At 44.8% G+C, this 20,286-nt stretch overlaps 3 protein-coding genes across 4 annotated transcripts; 2 read left to right on the top strand and 1 right to left on the bottom strand.

The window, feature by feature from the left end:
* The first annotated feature begins 25 nt into the window (after positions 1-25).
* Positions 26-3,401, top strand: LOC119219027 (uncharacterized). The gene is made up of 5 exons (XM_037473888.2): positions 26-149; positions 314-676; positions 1,959-2,066; positions 2,496-2,551; positions 3,093-3,401. The coding sequence occupies exons 1-5, from the start codon at positions 116-118 to the stop codon at positions 3,222-3,224; spliced, it is 693 nt and encodes a 230-aa protein (XP_037329785.2). The 5' UTR covers positions 26-115; the 3' UTR covers positions 3,225-3,401.
* A 68-nt stretch (positions 3,402-3,469) lies between these two features.
* LOC119218978 (uncharacterized) lies at positions 3,470-8,026 on the bottom strand. 2 transcript variants are annotated; one of them, XM_062558293.1, is made up of 9 exons: positions 7,912-8,026; positions 7,226-7,489; positions 6,795-7,028; positions 6,457-6,537; positions 6,286-6,363; positions 6,069-6,191; positions 4,894-4,953; positions 4,597-4,650; positions 3,470-4,131 (listed from the first exon to the last, which is right to left on the bottom strand). In XM_062558293.1, the coding sequence occupies exons 1-9, from the start codon at positions 8,009-8,011 to the stop codon at positions 4,049-4,051; spliced, it is 1,077 nt and encodes a 358-aa protein (XP_062414277.1). In that variant the 5' UTR covers positions 8,012-8,026; the 3' UTR covers positions 3,470-4,048. The 2 variants fall into 2 exon arrangements, with proteins under 2 accessions (XP_062414277.1, XP_062414276.1); XM_062558292.1 differs by lacking the exon at positions 4,597-4,650.
* A 1,207-nt stretch (positions 8,027-9,233) lies between these two features.
* On the top strand, positions 9,234-17,104 carry atf6b (activating transcription factor 6 beta). Its single transcript, XM_037473762.2, is given in 18 exon segments — positions 9,234-9,665; positions 10,566-10,639; positions 10,952-11,033; positions 11,144-11,203; positions 11,317-11,396; positions 11,575-11,740; positions 11,833-11,979; positions 12,061-12,230; positions 12,321-12,500; positions 13,329-13,411; positions 13,516-13,728; positions 13,917-14,024; positions 14,235-14,334; positions 14,429-14,496; positions 14,786-14,885; positions 15,131-15,215; positions 15,467-15,603; positions 15,605-17,104. Coding segments are annotated over 18 exon segments (2,034 nt in total). The 5' UTR covers positions 9,234-9,592; the 3' UTR covers positions 15,713-17,104.
* The last annotated feature ends 3,182 nt before the right edge of the window (positions 17,105-20,286 follow it).

Here is a 20,286-nt window from a genome sequence, read left to right as displayed (position 1 = left end):
TCAGCTCGTGGAACTTGGGATTTCTGCAGAAACGAAAGCTTCCCGCTGCAGGGAGTCGGAGGGGCTTCGTGGGAAATGATGAGCTCCTCGTGACGGATCATTCCTCCTCGCGACCATGACGGGTGTCGCGTGGTTCCTCGCTTTCATCTGTAAGTTATTGATTGATACGTTATTGATTGCTTTGTGGTTGAATGGCAGGAGGCGTATTGTTCATTTCGTTTATTCTGTGCACGCTCATAATGCCCAGCTGACGGGGGGGCTTCAGGTGACGTCACAGCTTCTCAAAATGTCTAAAAGTGTCCTCCCTCCCCAGGTATGGCAGGACGTCACCTGTCGTCGGCCTCGTCCCCCCCCCGCCCGGCCCTGGTGGCCCCGGTGGGGGGGAACGTCTCGCTCACCTGTAACCTGACGTCCGGCTCCGGGATCACGTGGTTCCTCCTGCGCTCCGACAGGCCGCTGCCGCTGCTCACGGTGAGGCCGAGCAGGCTGGGTGACGTCACGGTTAACCTGCACGGCGCGGACAGGGGCCGCTTCAGCAGCACGGGCCACCCGGAGGGGGGGGCGGTCCGCCTGGAGGTCCGGGGGCTGCTGGAGGAGGACGCCGGGCTCTACTTCTGCACCGGCCGCTGCGAGGAGAGCGTCTGCGTGGGGGGAGGAGTTCACCTGGTGGTGGGGGGTGAGTGAATGTCAAAGATCCCAGTATCTTTTATATATAGACACAGGGCCGGCTCTAGCCCACTGGCGGCCCCAGGCGACGCTACCCCCCCCCCCCCTATTGAACCGTATCCATTCCATGTCGTCATTCTGATATACATGTTATGTTGTATGTATTATACTGTACATTTATATTTGATAAATATAATGGTCTCAGAACAGGCTGAAGTGTAGAATCAGAGCTGGTTGTGTCTGTTGCTCTCTGATCCTGTGAGTAAATACATTTAAATCATATTTTAACAAGATCAGTGGAGTTTAATAGAGAAAACAATTATTTTCACTGGCTTCTGTGCAGATGTGATCCTACATGTCTCTTCTCCTGCAGCTGGATTTAAACACAGAGAATAACCACATCAGTAGAGTTCTTTAAAATGATGAAACAAAAGATGAAAGAATGGGGTTAAAAGTCCTTTACAAGGAATGGAAGTGTGAGGTCATATTTTAAAGTGTATTGAACTATTACAGATGATTATATCTTTGTTAATATGCATTTATAGACTGATACCTCTTCTACTAAAACTATTATTACCACCAATAACTATAATAAATACAACGAGAGGTGAACCTGGGGATCAGCTTCAGGAGGTGAGAGTCTCTGCAAAAATATCTGGAGTGCATCTGGACATTTTAAAATATAAAATAATATTAGCATTCCATAACACCACATTACACATCTACTATTTACATGTTTACCATAAATACAATCCAGACAACATATTGTGTGGAATGCATATATATATACCGTATATTAAGATAGAATACCATATGTCAGCAAAATCCTTCGGTAATAATAATAATACATTTTATTTATATAGCGCTTTACATGGTACTCAAAGACACTTTAAAGTAAAAACACAGATAAAGTACAATCAGATAAGCAATAAAACATAATAAAACAATTAAAAACAATAAAATCCCACAAACACATGTACAATTTAATTTCAACATATGGTGGGGCACCATGTTTATTTGTTTTATTTCATTTAGTTAATCAATGTTGTTGAGGGAAAGACGTTTGCTTACGGGCACCACTAGAGCCCCCCCCCGACCCCCCCCTCATTATGAGACGCCAATGTTGATGAGCTGATGTCCAAAGTCCATTTTGACTGTTTTTTATTTTATTCATTATTATTATTGTTTTTTATGATTATGTATATATTATATTTGTGTATGTGTTACTGGCCATTTGTTTCTGAACGGTGGATCAAAAGACGCGTGTTGACCCCGAGGTTCTGTGCCTCCAGGAGACGGGGGGGCGGCCCGGCGGCCATGTTGGAGTCCGGAGATCTGCGCTCTCCCCGCTGCGCTCGTCTTGGGCCTCGCCGCCATCGCCGGACTCTGCCTGCACTCAGGTGTGTTTGTGTGTGTGTCTATCTATCTTATTAAGGACATTGACAGAGAGGACACATTGGGAAATGAGGACAGCCCCCCAGTGGTGGAAAATACTCAGTACAAGTACCCCATGCTGCCAGGACAGCAAAGAGTGGAGATCTTGTCCAGTGTTCTGCTCTCAGTGAGGAACAAGCAGCTTGATGTTGAGATGGAGGGTTTCACCAGGTCCTGGATGGAGACTGGACCCCATCCATTCACAGCGTGCTACGTGAGAACCAATGTTTTGAGAATTTAGGAAGGTTGAAGACCAGTTGATCTGCTGCATTCTGGATGAGCTGCAGAGGTGGAATGGAGCAGGCCAGGTAGAACTCCCTGAGGGCCCCCACCCTCTCAGTGGAATCCTCTGAACTAGAGATTAAAGGAGAAGATCTCTGCCCTTTTGTCTTCAGGTCAAGCGGCTGCTTGCTGCTGCAGAAGAAGAGTCAGAGGTCAGAAGGTCACAGAGGTCAGTGGATGTAGACCATCTCCTCCTCCTCATCGCTTCTTTTTATTAAACAAACTACAATAAAATCTTATTTCTTATTTCATAAAGTAGTTAAAATGGACTAATTAATGGCCAAATGAGTGTGTAACAAAACACAGCTGAATCCTTGTTTATTTGAATAACTGCTGCACTGCTGTCTTCATTTCATTTTCTAATTTAATTTTAAACATATTTCACCCCACTCTACATACTCTTATTTCACTTTAATTTAATCTAAATGTTCTGCTCTGCAATTGTATTTTATATTACTGGGCGTATATTGTACATTTGTAATTAATAAAGTATCTAACATTAATAAAATAATTAAATAAAAGACATTTTAAATAAAATCATTCTCCTGTGGGGTTTCCTTCCTTCTTCTCAAAAGCATAAACATTTTGGTGATGCTAAGATTTAATATTTAAAAAACAGCTGAACTCAAATAATATTCTTCAAAAGCTATTCAGATGATAGAAAGGATGAACTTTTCGTTGTGGAGGTTCATTTAGTCTTGTCTCTGCAGGAAGACTCTCTGCACTATTCCAGTCTGAGGCATGGAGGCAAGCCCCGCCCCTTCTGCCGAGGAGCGACGGGATTGGTCGAAGTCGACGTTACATACTCGACAGTGACGACTCGCAAGAACCCAAACGCTTAAAGTGAATGTAACTCATTGGAGATTTTATAAAGCTATATTTTTTTGCTTTAATATCTTTTGCTTCCTATTAATTATTTACATTAAAAAAAAAGCGTCATATAAAGGGATGTTGAAATGTGACTCAAATATATTATATAGATTGTATATAAATACATATGTGCACAAAACACATTTCATCATTAATAAATATAACAAAAATAAAACAAACATCTTCAACAAATTCAAACAAATGTTTGGAAAGTTTGTAATAGGCTAAATCATTTTATTAATAAAAATAATCATGTTGGGAAGTTTCAGGCTGATATCAGCCAAACATTGACGCACAAACGTCTTTATCATCAGATGACCACCATGAGCCAAAGCTCCAACTTGTATTACGAGCTGGGTGATGTTTCTGTATAATTCAGACCGCGGGAACTTCACGTATTCATCTGTCGAGTCCTTCCCTCTGTACGTCCACAACGTCCTCCTCAAGAAGAAGAAACCAAAACCAACGCTCCGAAAGCTGACCCACTTCCTCCAGAGAGCTTCTCTGTTCACAGCTGATTCATCTCACGGAAGGTTTGTGGCCTTCATCTTAAATTTGGATCTTTGGTTCTGAATATCTATATTTATGGAGCGGATAATACATTTTATTTCAACAAATATTGTAACCAAAATTTTTTGATTTTCTTTGGCCTTAAATTTGGTTCTATTCATGCATTTCTTTTAGATGATTATGAAGAGTAATTTTGTATTACTTCAAAAAACAAACAGAAATATGATCTTCTCTGCAACAGACCACCTAAACGCCGCGTCTGAAGCCTCTGACCCAGGCGGAGGACTTAAAGAGGGCCGTCTGTGTTCTTTGCAGGTTCTTTGGGTTTCTCCTGCAAACAATACAGGTTTTCAGGGAGCTGTGGCAGATCTGAAGATTGAGAAAAAAATCAGAATGTAGATTAATGAATTACCATCTGCATGATATAGACTTCAGCTTTACACGATTCATGCTTTAATGACTCGAACTACTAACACTACGGGTTCTATCTATCTTTGTTACCTTTATTAATTCCACCAATGAATGGGTTGCTCATAAAGGAAAAACTGGCGTCACTTGAAAGCTCAGAACTTAACTAACAGAACCTCTTTACCGCTGCTCTTCTCACTCGTGGAGAAGTACGCAGTGCCGCTATCCTGTGATCCATTACATCACATGTCATTTAGCTGAGGCGTTTATCCAAAGCGACTTACAATAAGTGCATTTCAACCATAAATTGATCCATCTGTTAACACGTTTTTACCAATGAGCATTAGTCACAGAGTTAAAACCCTTAAGACAAACTCAAACGGCGGCTTTTCTTAATGCTCATCACTATAATATGAAATTATTGACCTGTCCACTCTGCCTTGGAGTATGAAGCTGTTGTTCCAGCCCGGCTTCCTCCTCCTTTTAAAGATGAACACGTGAATGTAGACATTAAAAAGTGGAAAATACCATTTTAATCCTAATATGAGATTAGATAAAATGAATCTTTGGTTGCTGCCTCTAGTAGAAAAAGGTCATTTCAGACGATACACAAGACGTCAGCATGCTGCTCACATTGAACCATAAATAACCCGTAGAATCTCTGCCTCGATCATTATAGCGAAAGGAAGTCGTCTTTTAGAGAAGAAACTTATTATCTCTCACCGCTTGTCATCACAAGTCTTTCCTGTATCTCCTCATAGATGTTGCATGTTTCTGCACGTCCTGTGGAAACAGAAACATATTAGTAATCATCTTAGTAACTACTGATTATCTGCTTTAAAGCCTGATGATTAACTCTCTAAATCAGGTATTGTGACATCAGCCAGATGTGTTCACATGAACCAGGGGAGAAACTGCTGGTGAAGAACAAGTGGTTTTATGCGTTTATAACTTCACTTTTTATAATTTAGCTACTTTGACAAAACATTTCTAGGAGTTTGGAAAGACCTCAGGAGTACTGTCAAACTTCTGCTAAGGTTGAGCTGGCTAAAATCAAGCTTAGCTAACGTTGAGCTGGCTAAAATCAAGCTTAGCTAATGTTGAGCTGGCTAAAGTCAAGCTTAGCTAACGTTGAGCTGGCTAAAGTCAAGCTTAGCTAACGTTGAGCTGGCTAAAATCAAGCTTAGCTAACGTTGAGCTGGCTAAACTAAAGCTTAGCTAACGTTGAGCTGGCTAAACTAAAGCTTAGCTAATGTTGAGCTGGCTAAACTAAAGCTTAGCTAACGTTGAGCTGGCTAAAGTCAAGCTTAGCTAACGTTGAGCTGGCTTAACTTAAGTTGAATAAAAACACTTTCTCTGGCTGCTGTGGTCCAACAGAACAGTGCATCAACTAAGGCAACATTTCAGTGAGTAGTATTCATGGATTTAAATGATAGTGCTTTTTGACCAAAAGCAACAGTGTGTGGAAGAACAGTTCTGTGACCAAATGTACATTACATCACATGTCAGTTAGCTGACGCTTTAATCCAAAGCGACCTACATTATAACCCATGGTTTACATTTTGCCTGGGGAGCAGTTAGAGCCTATAGGTGTCTTGCTCAGGGACCCTTCCACACGGCACATGGAACAGCTGGGATTCAAACCACTAACCTTGCAGCTCCCAGGGCATCACACTACGCCATGACCACCATCACCCCCAGGGATGGTTTGGGGACAATAACCAGTTATTTACCCTCCACTTTACCACCATGAGCGATGCAGAATTACTCATCTTCATTGATTAACAAACTTTCTCTACTTTATTGCAGCTTTCAAAGCGCATTAATATGAATGTATCTTTTATTAATGTTTATGTGTCCACACTGTTTAATGTGGACACGTGTGAAGTTTGATTCACCTCGTCTTTTAAGCCTTCGTCTCCAAGCAAAGACGATGATGATGATGATGACGATGATGATGATGATGACGATGATGATGGGGGAGACTGTTCCAAGCACCAAACCAGGAGGGGAGTCTCTCTCTGCAAGTCAAAGGGAGGATAAATAACTCACAACATGTCAGCTGGAACCAGCAGCCGTGTGATGATGAGCCTTGTGGTTCTGGTGGAGTCCTACCTGTGTGTCCCCCCCCCGGTGTCGATGCTGCACTCGTTCTGGTTTCTTGTCTTCTGCTGGTTGAGGTCGTTGTTGTTTCTGTGGGACAGAGGAACAAATCCATTTAGATTGGACTTCTCTCAGATTGATCCCCTTTTCACCCACTTCAGGTTCAGATGTTGTGCGTCTTTCTGTTCTTGTTGCGTCCCTTTTTCTTGGTGGTGGTCGTGTCTGTAGTCACACTTGTTATAGGTTTGCAGGTTGTGGTTTTACCTTCAGCCAGAAACAGAGGACACAAATACTCATCAGGAAGAAGCTCTTCACCTCACAAAGTGTCGAGGTCATCACTCACTTTGTTCTGTACTCGCAACACAACTTGAACCAGTTAAATGCAAAGGTTGATGGATGGATTGATAATGAAGAAGGAGCTGGACCATAAGACGGGGACACAGTTCCATAAGGAGGAGTCTGAGAAGTCTGCCTTCCTTCTGCACACATTGCTTCGTCCTCTCTGACGTCTCATGTCTCACCTTTGGTCACATGCAGATACACAGCAGGTTTCCCATCACAGTCGTAAAGTCCAGAGTGGTTCATCTTCACGGACGTTATGGTCAACGTCTGGTCAGCAGGTGAAACATGGAACCCTTGCTGGCCTGTTATTGCACCAGTGTGAGCGGTGCTCCAGGTCTTAGTCTGTGGTCCATCATCAGGAGGACATGTCAGAGTGACTCGTGTCCCCTCCTCAGCTTCACGAACAGCGGTTTCTGTAGACACACATTTTTTAGGGGTATTTTCCTTTTACTATTATCTCCATCTACTCTGTTTTCATTTGATCAGATTTAAAATAAATGCACACACTCAATTCACCATTTCATTGGCGTGACAAAGTTAAAGAAACATGAATCATGTTCTTTAGAGATGTGATTCTGAAACAGGAAGATGCCCCTGAGTGAGATGTTACCTGGTGGGATCACAATCAGCTCCACAGCTTCTCCGTTACAGAAGTATGTCCCAGAGTCTGAGGTGGTGACTCTGAGGATATGAAGAGACTTATCTGCCTGTGAACTGTATCGTCTGTGTGGGTCCTCCATGTGTTTGATGTCCCTATCACCAGCTGTCAGTATGTTGACTTCCTTTCCATCAACGTCTCTGCTCCAGATCCCCCCCCTCACAGGGTGAGGACAGGGCAGAAAGGCCGAGGCCTTTTCCTCCACTTTTATCACTTCTACAAAAGAAAAACATTCACCATCAGCAACCATCTGTTCTCAATATCTCAATGTCGTTCTTTTAAAATGGCAAAAAACGCTGTTGTTTGTGTCCACAGGAAAACAGGTTTATTTTCTTCACAATAAAACTGTAAAATAAATAAAATCATCAACTTGCGTTCTTTACTAACCTCGATTACGTCACATGTTATTCAAAATACTTTAGTGGTCTAGACCTAAATAAATACTTTAGTTGTTTTAATGGAGGGTTCAGCCGAGCTCTTCTGAGCACCTCCTCAGCTTTGCTTCATGAGTTTAACTTCACCTCTACGTGTCCAGAAGACCTTTGATTATGAACCTTCAGCTGAAGGAACACACGTCCTGACACAGATCTCACTGTCCCCAAACCCTTCAGACGACACTATTCAAAGGAATCACTCACCTGCAGCGACGTGACAGAACAGCATGAAGGCCGACAGGCCGACCTTCGTCGTCCTCCTCATCCTCTCACTGACTGACTCGACAGGGACCACAGTTTCCATCTGAAGCGAGAACAGGAACTCAGCCGTCTGTGCGTAAAAGTTCGCTTCCGCTTTGATGAAGAAAAAACCCACAATGTCAAACCATAAGGTCTGTGATGAATACTTAGTGTTTGCTCTCATTTGAATGTGATCTAATGAAGTAGCAGTGGTACACATTAGATCACAGATGTGTTCATGAGGCCAAACCTTCACTCATTCAAAGGGTGTGTGAAATGTGAAAAGTGCAGAAAATTCATATTAAGCTTTTTACCAAATGAACCACATGTTCATGCCACTGTAGGGGAGTTGATGAAATATTCCCCCTCCTTTAGTTCTGCTTCGATCTCCACCTGCTCCTCACAGATCAATCCGTCTCTTCATCTCAACACCATGATGGATTCTTTAAGTCATGAACAGAAAGCAGAGTGTAGGCTGCAGCACGATTTATTGGGCATTTTTTGTCTTTAATTCCCCATATTGGTTCATTTAAATGTGACTGTTGAACATTCATTATTAGATTTTTGGAACACTCTTAATTAGTTAATGTAAATATAGGAAGTTTGATTGGTTGAAGTGACTTTGTTTATATAAAGTGTGTCCCCACTGATCCACAGGTTTGATGAAACAAAATACTTCACATTTGGTTTGGTCTGGAAATAACTTGAAGAAATGTAAACAGATGTTTGCTTCTGTTTAATTATGAAATATTTTAAGACTGTTCAAGTAGTGCAAATAATGGAGTCCTTTGTGTCATTAATTAAGTTGTGCAAATCTGTTGCCATTTGGAACAACTAAAATTCACCATCTCACTTTTTGGATTGTTTCAGAGATATTTTTTATTTAACACACTGAAATAGCAGATTAAAAGGTTTTTATTCAAAGAAACAGAATCCTATCGCAGGCCTCAACAAAGTGGCGGTTAATTTAGATAAAATCTATTTTTTTAATTAAAATTAAGGAAAATGCACTCATATGCCAATCAGTGTCAATGTGTCATCAATGTTTTTCTTGCGTTACCTGACTCAATTAATCATTACGTCCACAGTCAAAAACAGTCAATAGCGAAAACTGTTGATTTACAGTAATGAACCGTAATTTGCTAGTGCGCATGTCACTTCATCAGAGGGACGCCGGAATTCCTGCACGGTTATTGGTGCGTTGCTCCTGTCTATCAAACCACCCTTTTGTGATTGGACCGAATCACCTTTAAAATGTCTTTCTCTTCAGCGCTATCGACAATACGTTTGTCCGTCACTCCACTCTTACTGGTCCTTCGATTAGTCAATCACACCCTTCCTCCGCTCTGATTGGCTGTTCTGTTCCAGAGTGGGGCGGTGATTCTCTGGAAGTGCGTTTCCTTGTTTGTCATATGCGAGGCGACGGGGAGAGCCGACAGATCCTCGGGAGGTGCAAACTGATCAAAATAAATCATCTCACTGACGCGGGAAACACACTTTAACTGGACCGACAAATGCTATTCACGGCTACTGCCCCCCGGGATCCTTAATGATAAATACAGCCGCCATATTGTTCCAGTGTTTGTAATCGCGTCGCTATCTGACTGCAGCCCCCCCCCCCCCACTACCCCTCGCCTTTGTGGCTATGAGTACGGACCTCCTATCTGACCTGGACAGTCGTTTCTTCGCTGATAACCTCCTGACGAGCGAAGACTGGGGTACGTTCACGTCTTCGAGTCGTCCTAACGGTGCACTAACGCGTGTTTTGCACGCTGCTAAGCTAACGTTAGCGGGCACGGTTGCCCATCGCAACGCAGCTGACTCGTTTAAACGTTTAAGTCTCCTTTAACATCTGCGGTTCAGTCCTCACGTCTTATTATCACATAACCGGTGAATTGTGCACGCGGTTGCAGTGTGCGAATGTGTGCGTTTGTGTGTACGCTTCCTCGGTCAGAATACCCGGATGTGTCAGTTTATCTCTCGGGTGGACGCGTGACGTCACGCCTGTAAAAGCTCACACGTCTCTTCTTCTGCGGTGTTGACACGAGCTGTGGAACAGGTGTAGGAGGTGGTGTATTGATGAAGTAAACCGTGTACTTTTGGCCTGTTTACTGCTCCTTGTAGTAGTAATGTACCTGGTGTACATGAATGTCTATGAGACGTACACCGTAGCATCCAAGTAGAAGTACATATTAGAGCTTAAATACACTGTTCACAGCAGTATAAACTGTGTATAAGTACACTTTATACTCATTTATTGTACTACAGCCGCAGATCTACCAGGTATTACACAGGAACGATAAATATACATATCAAAACCAAAGATTTGTGTGTGTGTGTATAGCATACGACATTCAATAAAAATACATAATGACATGTAAATCTGTATATGTACAGTAGTATGAATAAGAAGTTTATTGTTTTTTTTATCACTAATAAGTGAGGCATAATGATGGTGATGATCACTTGGAGAAGATTAGTTCTATACATCTATATTATTCTGGCTGTGCACAGACTGGTTTATCCCTTAGTTATTAATAACTCCAATGTCGTATTAACTGTCTCATGTCTGTGTGGTGTAAGACCTCTGATTGTGGTGTGTTCGGTCGGCTCCTCAGATGCCTGCCTGTACCAGTGTGAGAGCATGGAGGAGGGAGAGGAGGTCGCCCGCGGGCTGAAACACGAGCCGCCGGTACGGAGACAGAAGAAGGAGGCTTCTGAGACACACACACGCACACACACACACACACACACGCACACACTCACACACACACACACACACACTCTAAGAAACTCCATATAAATGATTTTAGTCACAGATTAGATCACTGAATGATTTTTTTTAAACAGATACCAGCCACCAAGTCACTTTCTAAAGGTTACATCATGCTCCCTGCTGTGCTTGTAGTTGAAGTTATGCTGCTCATAATCAATCTCTAATATCTATTTGATGAAAAACATGAACAACTGGATTTTACTCAACTCCACCTGACTTCTCCCTCAGTTCGACAATGACCTCGTGCTCACCCTCGATCCTGACAACCCCACGTCGCCATGGCAACACCTCGACGACAACCTTCTCACAGGTAGGGACGTAACTTAATGAATTGTTGCAATAAGAATCTAATTATTAATGTGAAGCTTTTTAAAACCTCGACCGCTTGTCTTGAAGATTTTGTCTTTGTTTTCCCTGAAGGAGAAACTCCTGGAATCGAGAGTGAGATGACCATCACTCAGCCGCTACCGGTGGAAATGTGTCAGTTCTCCTGCTTCTCTTCTGTTCAATGACGCACACACACACACACACACACACACGTGTATAGTTTGTGTGTTTTACTGGTCCATGTGTTTGTTCATGTGTGTGTCCAGTGTTCCAGGTTAAAGCCGAGCCTCCTTCTCCTGCTTCCTCCCTCGGGTCAGACTGCTCCTCGTTGTCACCCGACCCCCAGGTGTGTGTGTGTGTGTGTGTAAAGTGTGTAGTTGAGTTTGTGGTACTTTACATTGACTCTTGTTGTGTTTGAAACCTCGTACTGAATGTAAAGTGTGTTATTAAACTATTAAATCTACCAGTGTTTGAGATCATTCATTTGTCCTCAGACTGTGTATTTGAACATGTTTGGACTCCAGGTCACCATCAAAGGGGAGAACCCCCCGACCCCCCCCTACATGTACGGGGACGTGCTCTCCCCTCCTCTGGGCTCCCTGGAGATCACCGTGGCAACGTCGGCCGTGCCTCCCCCGCGGTTAGCGACCCAGGTGCCGGCGGTGGTGGGCGCGCTCCAGGCGCAGGCCGGTGGGTTACCGTGGCGACGGCGGCTCGGTGACCTCCTCCACGTCCGAGTCGTGTTCCTGTTCGTGAGGACGTTGTCTCTGTGTCTCCTGCAGTGCTGAAGGCCAGCTCCATCCTGAGCACCAAGCCCCCCATCCAGCCCAGGCCCGTGTGCGTGGCCGCCCTCCCCCTCCCGCAGGCCCCCCCCCCGGCCAAGACCCTCATCCTGCAGGGCCTGCCCCCCATGGACCAGAACCGACCCGGTGAGTGATCCCTGGAGTACTTGAGCTCTGATGGTTGGTCAGTCAGAGCACTGATGTCTCCCCCCCCCCCTCACATATTAGTCGTGCTGTCCCCGTCCGTCTGTCTCGGCTCGGCTCCGCCCATCGTGAAAATGGAGCCCGTCTCTCCCAGCATCCCCCAGCACTGCTCCAGCCCCACGGCGCCGCCCGCCAGCAAGCCCATCGTCCCGGCGACGGCGGCGTTGCCCGGCAACAACTCCAACGACATCGATGTGAGTGAGACTGAGGGAAGGTCACATGAGCTGGAGCTCTACAATAAATATTCTGTTGTTCATTTTATTTACCTGCTCCTCTTGGTGCAGATGAAGGTGATGAAGAGGCAGCAGCGGATGATAAAGAACCGGGAGTCGGCCTGCCAGTCGAGGAAGAAGAAGAAGGAGTACCTGCAGAACCTGGAGTCCCAGCTCCGGGACGCCCAGCAGGAGAACGAGCGTCTGCGCCGGGAGAACCAGGCGCTGAGGGAGAGACTGGCTGGCAAAGAGGTGAGGGGGGGGGGGGGGAGGAGGGAGAGGAGGGGGTGACTCTTCATCTCCTTCATCCTCTGTCTCCTTCTCACTTAACGTGTGAAGTAGCAACAGCTGCTCCTCCTCATCACTGTCATGCTAGATTAGCTTAGCTTAGCCTAACATTAGCCGTCATGGACAAAAACAAAGCAAAAAGTAGAAAACAACATTAGAAAGATCCTTCTTTTAATCATCATCATCATCATCATCATCATCATCAGAGGATACAGTGAGCACATTCATTTCAAAGAACATCTCCAAAGGTGAAAGTCCTGTTAATGAAACGTGCTGGAAGAATTCTGGTAAAAAAGTCAATCATTGGAAATGTATTGGACTTCACCAAATAGCATCTCATGAAGGAACACCAGAAGGTCCTCTGATCACTCAGTCCTTCAGAGCTTCATGTTCCTGATGCTTCCTTCCTGTTGTTCATCAGCTTCTCACCAGTTGAAGGAACTTTCGTTTGCTTTATTTTACGCTCCCTGATGTCACAACGTTGTTGACCCCAATTTGCCCCTCGAGGCCACAACGTGGTTTCCAATTCCTTTCAATGGTTGCCGATGGCAACGCTTACTGTTTGTTGCTCTCATGTTGCCACTTTGGGGCGAAGAGCTTTTCTGTGTTTTTATTGCATCATTCAGATGATTAAATAGTATCAGAGACGTTGAATGAGAAAAGCTCAGGATCTGTCTTTAGGAACAACAACAACAGCAACAACAACAGCGGCCGCACACAAACAGAAACCTGTCCTTCCCTTCCTCACAAGTTGTGTTTATTGGTTCATTGAGATGATCTTCGTTCCTTCAGGGCGGCGACTCAGCGAGCAACAGGAGAGCCGTGTGTGTGATGGCCGTCCTGCTCTTCATGACCTTCAGCTTCGGACCTGTCAGGTACAGAGAACTTCTGCTGCTTTAGGAACCAGGATGTCACGTTTTTCACGTTCATAAGCATCCAGTCAGTGTCTCTGAGCTCTCTGCCGTCTTCTCTCCGGCAGCATCTCGGACAGGAAGCTGTCGGGCCTGCAGGACGGCGTGGTGACGTACACGGGGCGCCGCCTGCTGGATATCGAACAACAACAACAACAACAACAACAACAACGACTACGGCAGGAGGCGGTGGCTCCGCCTCCCAGCAGAGTGGAGGACAGGGCGGAGACGGAGACAGAGGAGGACGGAGGGGACGAGGTTGCAGAGGCCTTTCAATTCAGGTGAATCACTGCGACGTCTTAGTTCATGTTTCCTTTAGCCAATCAGATCAAGCCTTAAAGAATGTACACTCCCATCAGTACACCGATGTAGAGACACACACACACACACACAAACACACACACACACACACACTCAAACACTGGAGACACACATGAACGTGTGTGTGTGTGTGTGTGTGTGTGTGTAGGAACCTCAGCGACGTGTTCAGTGACATGAAGGATCTGGTGCTTCAGGACATCGACCGTTACTTCAGCTCTTCAGACTGCAGACAGTTCAACCGCTCCGAGTCCCTCAGGTGAGTCACACGTTGCTGTTGGTCCTCCTCTGGTCCATCTTCACCTCCTCCTGCTCTTCTTCTTTCTCATTCAGCCCACTCCATGTGACCAAGGAAGCCCTTAAAAAATCAACTCAGTCATTACTTTTTCTCTCTCTGTTCTGTCTTCCCTCTGGTTCCTCTGTGCTCCTCTGGTTCCTCTGTGCTCCTCTGGTTCTTCTGGTTCTTCAGGCTGGCAGACGAGCTGAGGGGCTGGGTTCAACGGCATCAGATCGACAGGAAGAAGTCTGGAGGGAAACCCAAAGCTCCAAAGAAAGCCAAGATCGCCCAGGTTCAGTAGAACTCCTTCTCCATCTAGAACATGTCTGTGATTCATGATGTTCACTTTATGTGAATTGTTCTTCTGTCTGGTTTCATCTTTGCAGAAAGCCCAGCTGAGGAAGACCAACTTCTCAAGATATCTGCCGATTCAGACCCACCGCTCCATAGAAAGGTTCCCCTCCTCAGCTTAATGAGACCAGATGTTCTTTGGTTTCCATGGAAACCTCAGATCCTCAGTTCAAGAGAAATGGAAAGCTTAGTGTAACTAAGAAGTATTTATTTAATTTATAAACAGACGCAATGTGAAGCAGCTGAGAACTCAATGACTGATACTTTAGTATTTTATTAAAGATGAAAACCTGCTCGCACAGTTTGAGTGATTTAATACATCTGATGATGTGTAAATCTTCTCTGTTTTGAGGTGTTTTATTTTGAAGTAACGACCTTGTTCCTGTCTGCAGTCAGCTGCAGGTGCTTCCTGGTCCTCAGCTCACCTACAGCGACTTCATGGACGCCATCGACCGCAGAGAAGACACCTTCTACGTGGTGTCCTTCAGACGGGTACCGATCACACTCATTGATCCCACATGAGGCTTTAATCTGTCACGGCTGAAAACTAAAAAACGGCACGTGATGCTTTTAAAACGGCTGAAACCATCAAATATGCAAAACGATGGTTTTGATTGGAAGTCGTCTCCATGGCGATGCGTCAATGTGCCGCTCTTCACTCCTGACATACTGGGCTGCTGTTGATCTAGAGGCAGCTTTTTCCATGACCCCTGTACTTTGACCTTTGACCCCTGCAGGATCACCTGCTGCTGCCGGCCATCAGCCACAACAAGACCAGCCGGCCCAAGATGTCGCTGGTGATGCCGGCCATGTCCGTCAACGGTGAGTCATGCAGAGGTTGTTAAAATATAAGGTCCAGTTGAAAGAAATGACCTCTGACCTGCATAGCAACAAAGAGCAGCAGAGGATCATGGGACATGTAGTGTTTCATCCAAAGTGACAAAGCCGTAATCGTTAAAGGATCACAACACATTTCAGGTTATTTTGAGATTTGTTTGGATAGAAAAAACGTAAAATGATCCACTAAACCATCTCTGTCATGTGACCTTGCCCCCCCCCCCCCCCCCCCCCAGAGAGCCTCTACAACTCCTCTCGGGGCTACGAGATGATGATGCAGGTCGACTGCGAGGTCATGGACACCCGCATCGTCCCCATCAAGTCCTCCGCCGTCCCGCCTTCCCTCCGCGACCCGCCACCGCCCCCCCCCTCGTCCCCCCACCACCACGGCAACCACACCTCACTGCGGGGGCGCCACCACCACCACCACTCGTCTCCCAGGCAACCGCTACCCGCCCGCCGACGGACCGCAGAGTATTTGATCAGCCAATCAGAGGGGGTCTGAGGAGGGAGGTAACACACACACCTGTGGAGCATTTGATCACGATCAATAAGGCAATCGGCCGTCATTGTGCTAAACACCACCCTTAATGTTCTGATGTACGGGAATACGCACTTGAGGATCCAAACTGCGTTTTTTAGTTGTTTAGTGCTGAGGGAAGCGCGGGGGACAGGAAGTGACATCACAGCGTGGAGGTGCTCAGCCTTCTGATCAGCAGTGAACCTCCTACGTGGGATCGGGTCACTTCCTGTTTACGTTTGTGTTGTTAGTCGACTGCTGCGTGGAGCAGGAACTTAATGTCAGCTGTGCGTGTGTATATATGTGTAAATACAGTCAGATCAATACATGGATGGATTGATTGATCAGATTAAAAAAATAACTAATAATAATGATGATGATGATGATAATAATAATTAATATAAATTAAAACATTTAAAACAGAGTAAAGAACTAATGTCAAAGAAATATTCCTTATTATTGATTCCTGTACACTATGCTACATGTTAGCGTAGCATCAGGCAGCATCAGATTCCACTTCCTGTTCCCTGCTTTTATTAAAATGAAGTTTTCATTTTGAATGTTTGTTATTTAAAACTTGTAAATATCACTGTTCCTCTGTAGATACTTTTCTTTGTTTTTGTCAACTTTTTTTATTTCTTTTTTTAAAATCTTTTGACAAAAAAATAAAAAAAATAATTAAAGTCGATACAATAAAGAGACTCGGTGGTTTGGACTTCTATATTTTAAATATATTTATGAAACATACTTTTTTTATTGTACAGAATCAACTTTCATTAAGTTTCAGCTTTTATTCATTAAGGCGCCGTCTTTTCTTTACTTGTAAAATGTAGTTTAGATCATTTCTAACTTTTAACACTTCCTGTTTCTTAAAATGTCCAAATTTCAATGGAACAAAATGTGAAAAACAGAAAACAAGTTTGGTGAATGAATAATAAAATAAGTCAATATTTCTACTGGATGAAAAGATGATTGAATATAACTTTGTTCTTTATTCATGTGCATGAATGTTGGGAAGCAGATGTTGAAGCACATCTGTCAGTGTCTGACTTACTAAAGATCATGTTTGTGTTTGGTCTGTTCTTACTTCCTGTTTAAAATAATGCTTATTATTAGGAATTTGTTATTTGAAATGTCTCCAGAAGGAAAAGCAGCAAATCATTTAAGGATTTTTCTGTTTGAGTGTTTGAGGTTAACATTTGTTTACTGACATGAAGTCACATCTGAGAGTGACAGCATGCAGTAACTACGGTAACGCCTGTGTATGAATACACACGGCACGCTTTGTGTTGTTTAAATATGTAAATGCATCTTTTCTACTACAAAGTCGTAATAAACTAACGTCGGCTCTGCAGTTTGTTGAAGTCATTGATTAAGCTGTAACACACACACACACACACACGTTAATGTCAGGAATCAATAACCGATCAGCACTAGCTTATTGATCTAAGAGACGTGAGGGTGGAGGCATCTGACGGGTTTCACCTTCCAGAGGAACCAACATGGCTGACCACCATCCTTCCTCCAACAAGCTGCTGAAGAGAGGAGAAGAAGAAGAACGTGACGTAGCTCTGCAGACGGAGACTACGTCCTCCTGAAGAAGCTGTGCATCGACACATTGAACGGAGAGAAGCATCTCGCTGAGTTAGTCGCTGTGAGCAACTTCCTGTTGTCAATCTGGTCGACGGGTTACTCTGAGGCTTCAAAGGCTTCTCACATGAACCTTGACCTCATGGTGGCGCTAGAGGAGCAGTCCAATGCTCCCGATCAGTAGGATCATCCTCTGGGGATCATGAATGTTTCACAGCAGTTCGTCCAGTAGTTGTTGAGATATTTCAGTCACAGCCGTGGTCCCGCCCCCACAGCATTTGATTGACAGGTGAACTCTGGGAAGTGACAAGTCAGACTGGACAGACCTGTTTTTTGTCTCTTTACAAGTCGTTATGCCTCCCTGCAGACTTTTGATCTCATGCTACACACACACACACACACACACACACACACACACACACACACACACCTTCACACATAATAAACATGTGAAATGACCTGGATGACATTTATGTGAAACCAGAGAAAAGATCCACACACGTGTTCTCCCAGACAGATGTAAGGTGTGTGTGTGTGTGTGTGTGTGTGTGTGTGTGTGTGTGTGTGTGTGTGTGTGTGTGTCTCAGGCAGGAGGTCAGAGGAGCATCCACCTGAGGAGATGTTACACCTCGATGAACCTTCATGAGGACTTGGGTGGGTTTTATGTTCATGGGATGTAACGCAGTTCTTCTACTTTGGGCCTCTTTGTTTTTAATGTGTGTTTCCTTTTAGAAACCTTTTTTTATTCTAAATTCTTAAACTGGTTATTTGACATTGTGTTAATGTGCTGCAGGTGTGAGCTTCTTCTGACCTCACAGAGGGGCTTCAGAGCGCTGCAGCCATGTGGCCCCAATAAATGCCCCCCCCCCCCCCCCCCATCCAGCATCCAGATGCTGAGGTCAGCGCTGATGTTTCTACCAGCTGACGCTTCTCTCTTAACGACAGGAGGCACAACGAGGTGTTTTCTATCAAACTGTGTAAATGTTTAACGGTTATTTAGGATTCAATGAGATGTGGGACACGGAGGGAGGAAGAGAAGAGTCATTAAGAACATTAAGATCTACTCAAAGCTCCAGAAAGCCACCAAATGGAAAATATAACATTATAACATATATAACATTGATGGATAATGGTTTTCAGCTATTTTGTGGATTAAAAGAGTGATTTAAAAAAAAAAGATTATTAATCAACTAACAACGTGTATGTTTCAAAAATACACAAAATGACCTTTAAAATCATCATTAAATGTCACATGTTGAGTCTGAACCGGAGACGATTAATTAACTTTAAATGTTCACTGTATGAAGGAGTGAACGCTTTATACTCAGCTGCCTTCTCTCCAAATATGTTTATTTTATGTTAAATGTAAGCATTTAAATTGTGACTCAAAGATAAATGAGCTTAATGAGATAAATAAGCGTTTCGACTGGTTTCTCTCTCAGTAGTTTCACAGGCCTCCACACGCCGTCCCAGTAGAAGTAGAAGTAGACGCCCTTTTAATGAATATTTGTTATTTCATAATTCCATCTGTTTTGTGTAATTATTCTCTCATTATATATTTTCATCTGTGTAGTATTTTATCTTCTTTTAGTGTAATTTTGTCGGTTTTCGTCCTTCGGAATGTTTTGATCAGCGTCTTTCTGTATTTCAGAGGTCGTGTCCTGCTGCTCAGGCCTGTCCCTCTGTCCCTCTGTCCATCTGTCCCTCCGTCCCTCTGTCCCTCTGTCCCTCTGTCCCTCTGTCCATCTGTCCCTCCGTCCCTCTGTCCCTCTGTCCCTCTGTCCCTCTGTCCCTCTGTCCATCTGTCCCTCCGTCCCTCTGTCCCTCTGTTCCTCCGTCCCTCTGTCCCTCTGTCCCTCTGTCCCTCTGTCCCTCCGTCCCTCTGTCCCTCCGTCCCTCCGTCCCTCCGTCCCTCTGTCCCTCTGTCCCTCTGTCCCTCCGTCCCTCTGTCCCTCTGTCCCTCCGTCCCTCTGTCCCTCCGTCCCTCCGTCCCTCTGTCCCTCTGTCCCTCCGTCCCTCTGTCCCTCCTTCCCTCTGTCCCTCCGTCCCTCTGTCCCTCTGTCCCTCAGCCGATGATGAGGAGAAGATGGAGAAAGAATGGCGGTGACGTAGAAGAAGGAACAGTCTGTCCCACTTCCCCCTGAGGAGCCATCACTGAGGTGTTTCTGGACGTTCTTCCAGTCTCTGTGAGATGAACAAACCAGAGTCTCCAACCAGCTGTCTCCTCTTAAATAACAACCTGAAATACTTCATGTTTAATTTGTTGCTTGGGTGATGTCTCTTATTATTGTTGAAGTGGAGGTCTGATCTCACAGACCAGGTCCACCTTCCTTTTGAAGCTCATTCACATGTCTGCAGGGGGGGCGTGGGGGGGGGTTCCCTTTGCAAGTCCTTTGTGTGTCCTCAGTGTGCGACCCTGAGCTCATGAAAACCTGATCCCTCGTGAGGTAATGCTGGGGGGGGGGGGGGTCCTCACGTCACGCAGCATCAGAAGCAGATCTGAACAAACCAGAACTACTGAACGATTGTATTTCCTCCCACCTGAAGAGTCGACCCGGGGGGGTGGAGTCCGCCTCTAATGGGGCTCTGGGGGTCCCGTCTGAACAAGAACACAGTCACTTAGTGTTGATGAGGAGAAGGGGAAGTTCTAAGGATGCATGACCTCACACACACCACGGTCACATGACTTCATGTTAGCTTATGGAGGAAGCACCATGGTCACATGACTTCATGTTAGCTTATGGAGGAAGCACCATGGTCACATGACTTCATGTTAGCTTATGGAGGAAGCACCACGGTCACATGACTTCATGTTAGCTTATGGAGGAAGCACCATGGTCACATGACTTCATGTTAGCTTATGGAGGAAGCACCATGGTCACATGACTTCATGTTAGCTTATGGAGGAAGCACCATGGTCACATGACTTCATGTTAGCTTATGGAG

The sequence above is a fragment of the Pungitius pungitius genome, chromosome 17 (genome assembly GCF_949316345.1).
Source record: "Pungitius pungitius chromosome 17, fPunPun2.1, whole genome shotgun sequence".
Classification (NCBI taxonomy): Eukaryota; Metazoa; Chordata; class Actinopteri; order Perciformes; family Gasterosteidae; genus Pungitius; species Pungitius pungitius.
The sequence above is the reverse complement of the archived record's forward strand: the minus strand, read 5'-3'. Positions and strand labels throughout refer to the sequence as shown.

Bases quoted from the DNA above. Each gene is read 5' to 3' on its own strand.
- LOC119218978 (XM_062558293.1), bottom strand. From the start codon at position 8,011: ATGGAAACTGTGGTCCCTGTCGAGTCAGTCAGTGAGAGGATGAGGAGG. The intron at 7,029-7,225 runs GTAACATCTCAC...GTGTGTCTACAG, and splicing joins GCTGATTGTGATCCCACCAG to AAACCGCTGTTCGTGAAGCT. The intron at 6,192-6,285 runs GTAGGACTCCAC...TTTGACTTGCAG, and splicing joins ACCGGGGGGGGGACACACAG to AGAGAGACTCCCCTCCTGGT.
- LOC119219027 (XM_037473888.2), top strand. From the start codon at position 116: ATGACGGGTGTCGCGTGGTTCCTCGCTTTCATCT. The intron at 150-313 runs GTAAGTTATTGA...CTCCCTCCCCAG, and splicing joins GTGGTTCCTCGCTTTCATCT to GTATGGCAGGACGTCACCTG. The intron at 2,067-2,495 runs GTGTGTTTGTGT...TTTTGTCTTCAG, and splicing joins CGGACTCTGCCTGCACTCAG to GTCAAGCGGCTGCTTGCTGC.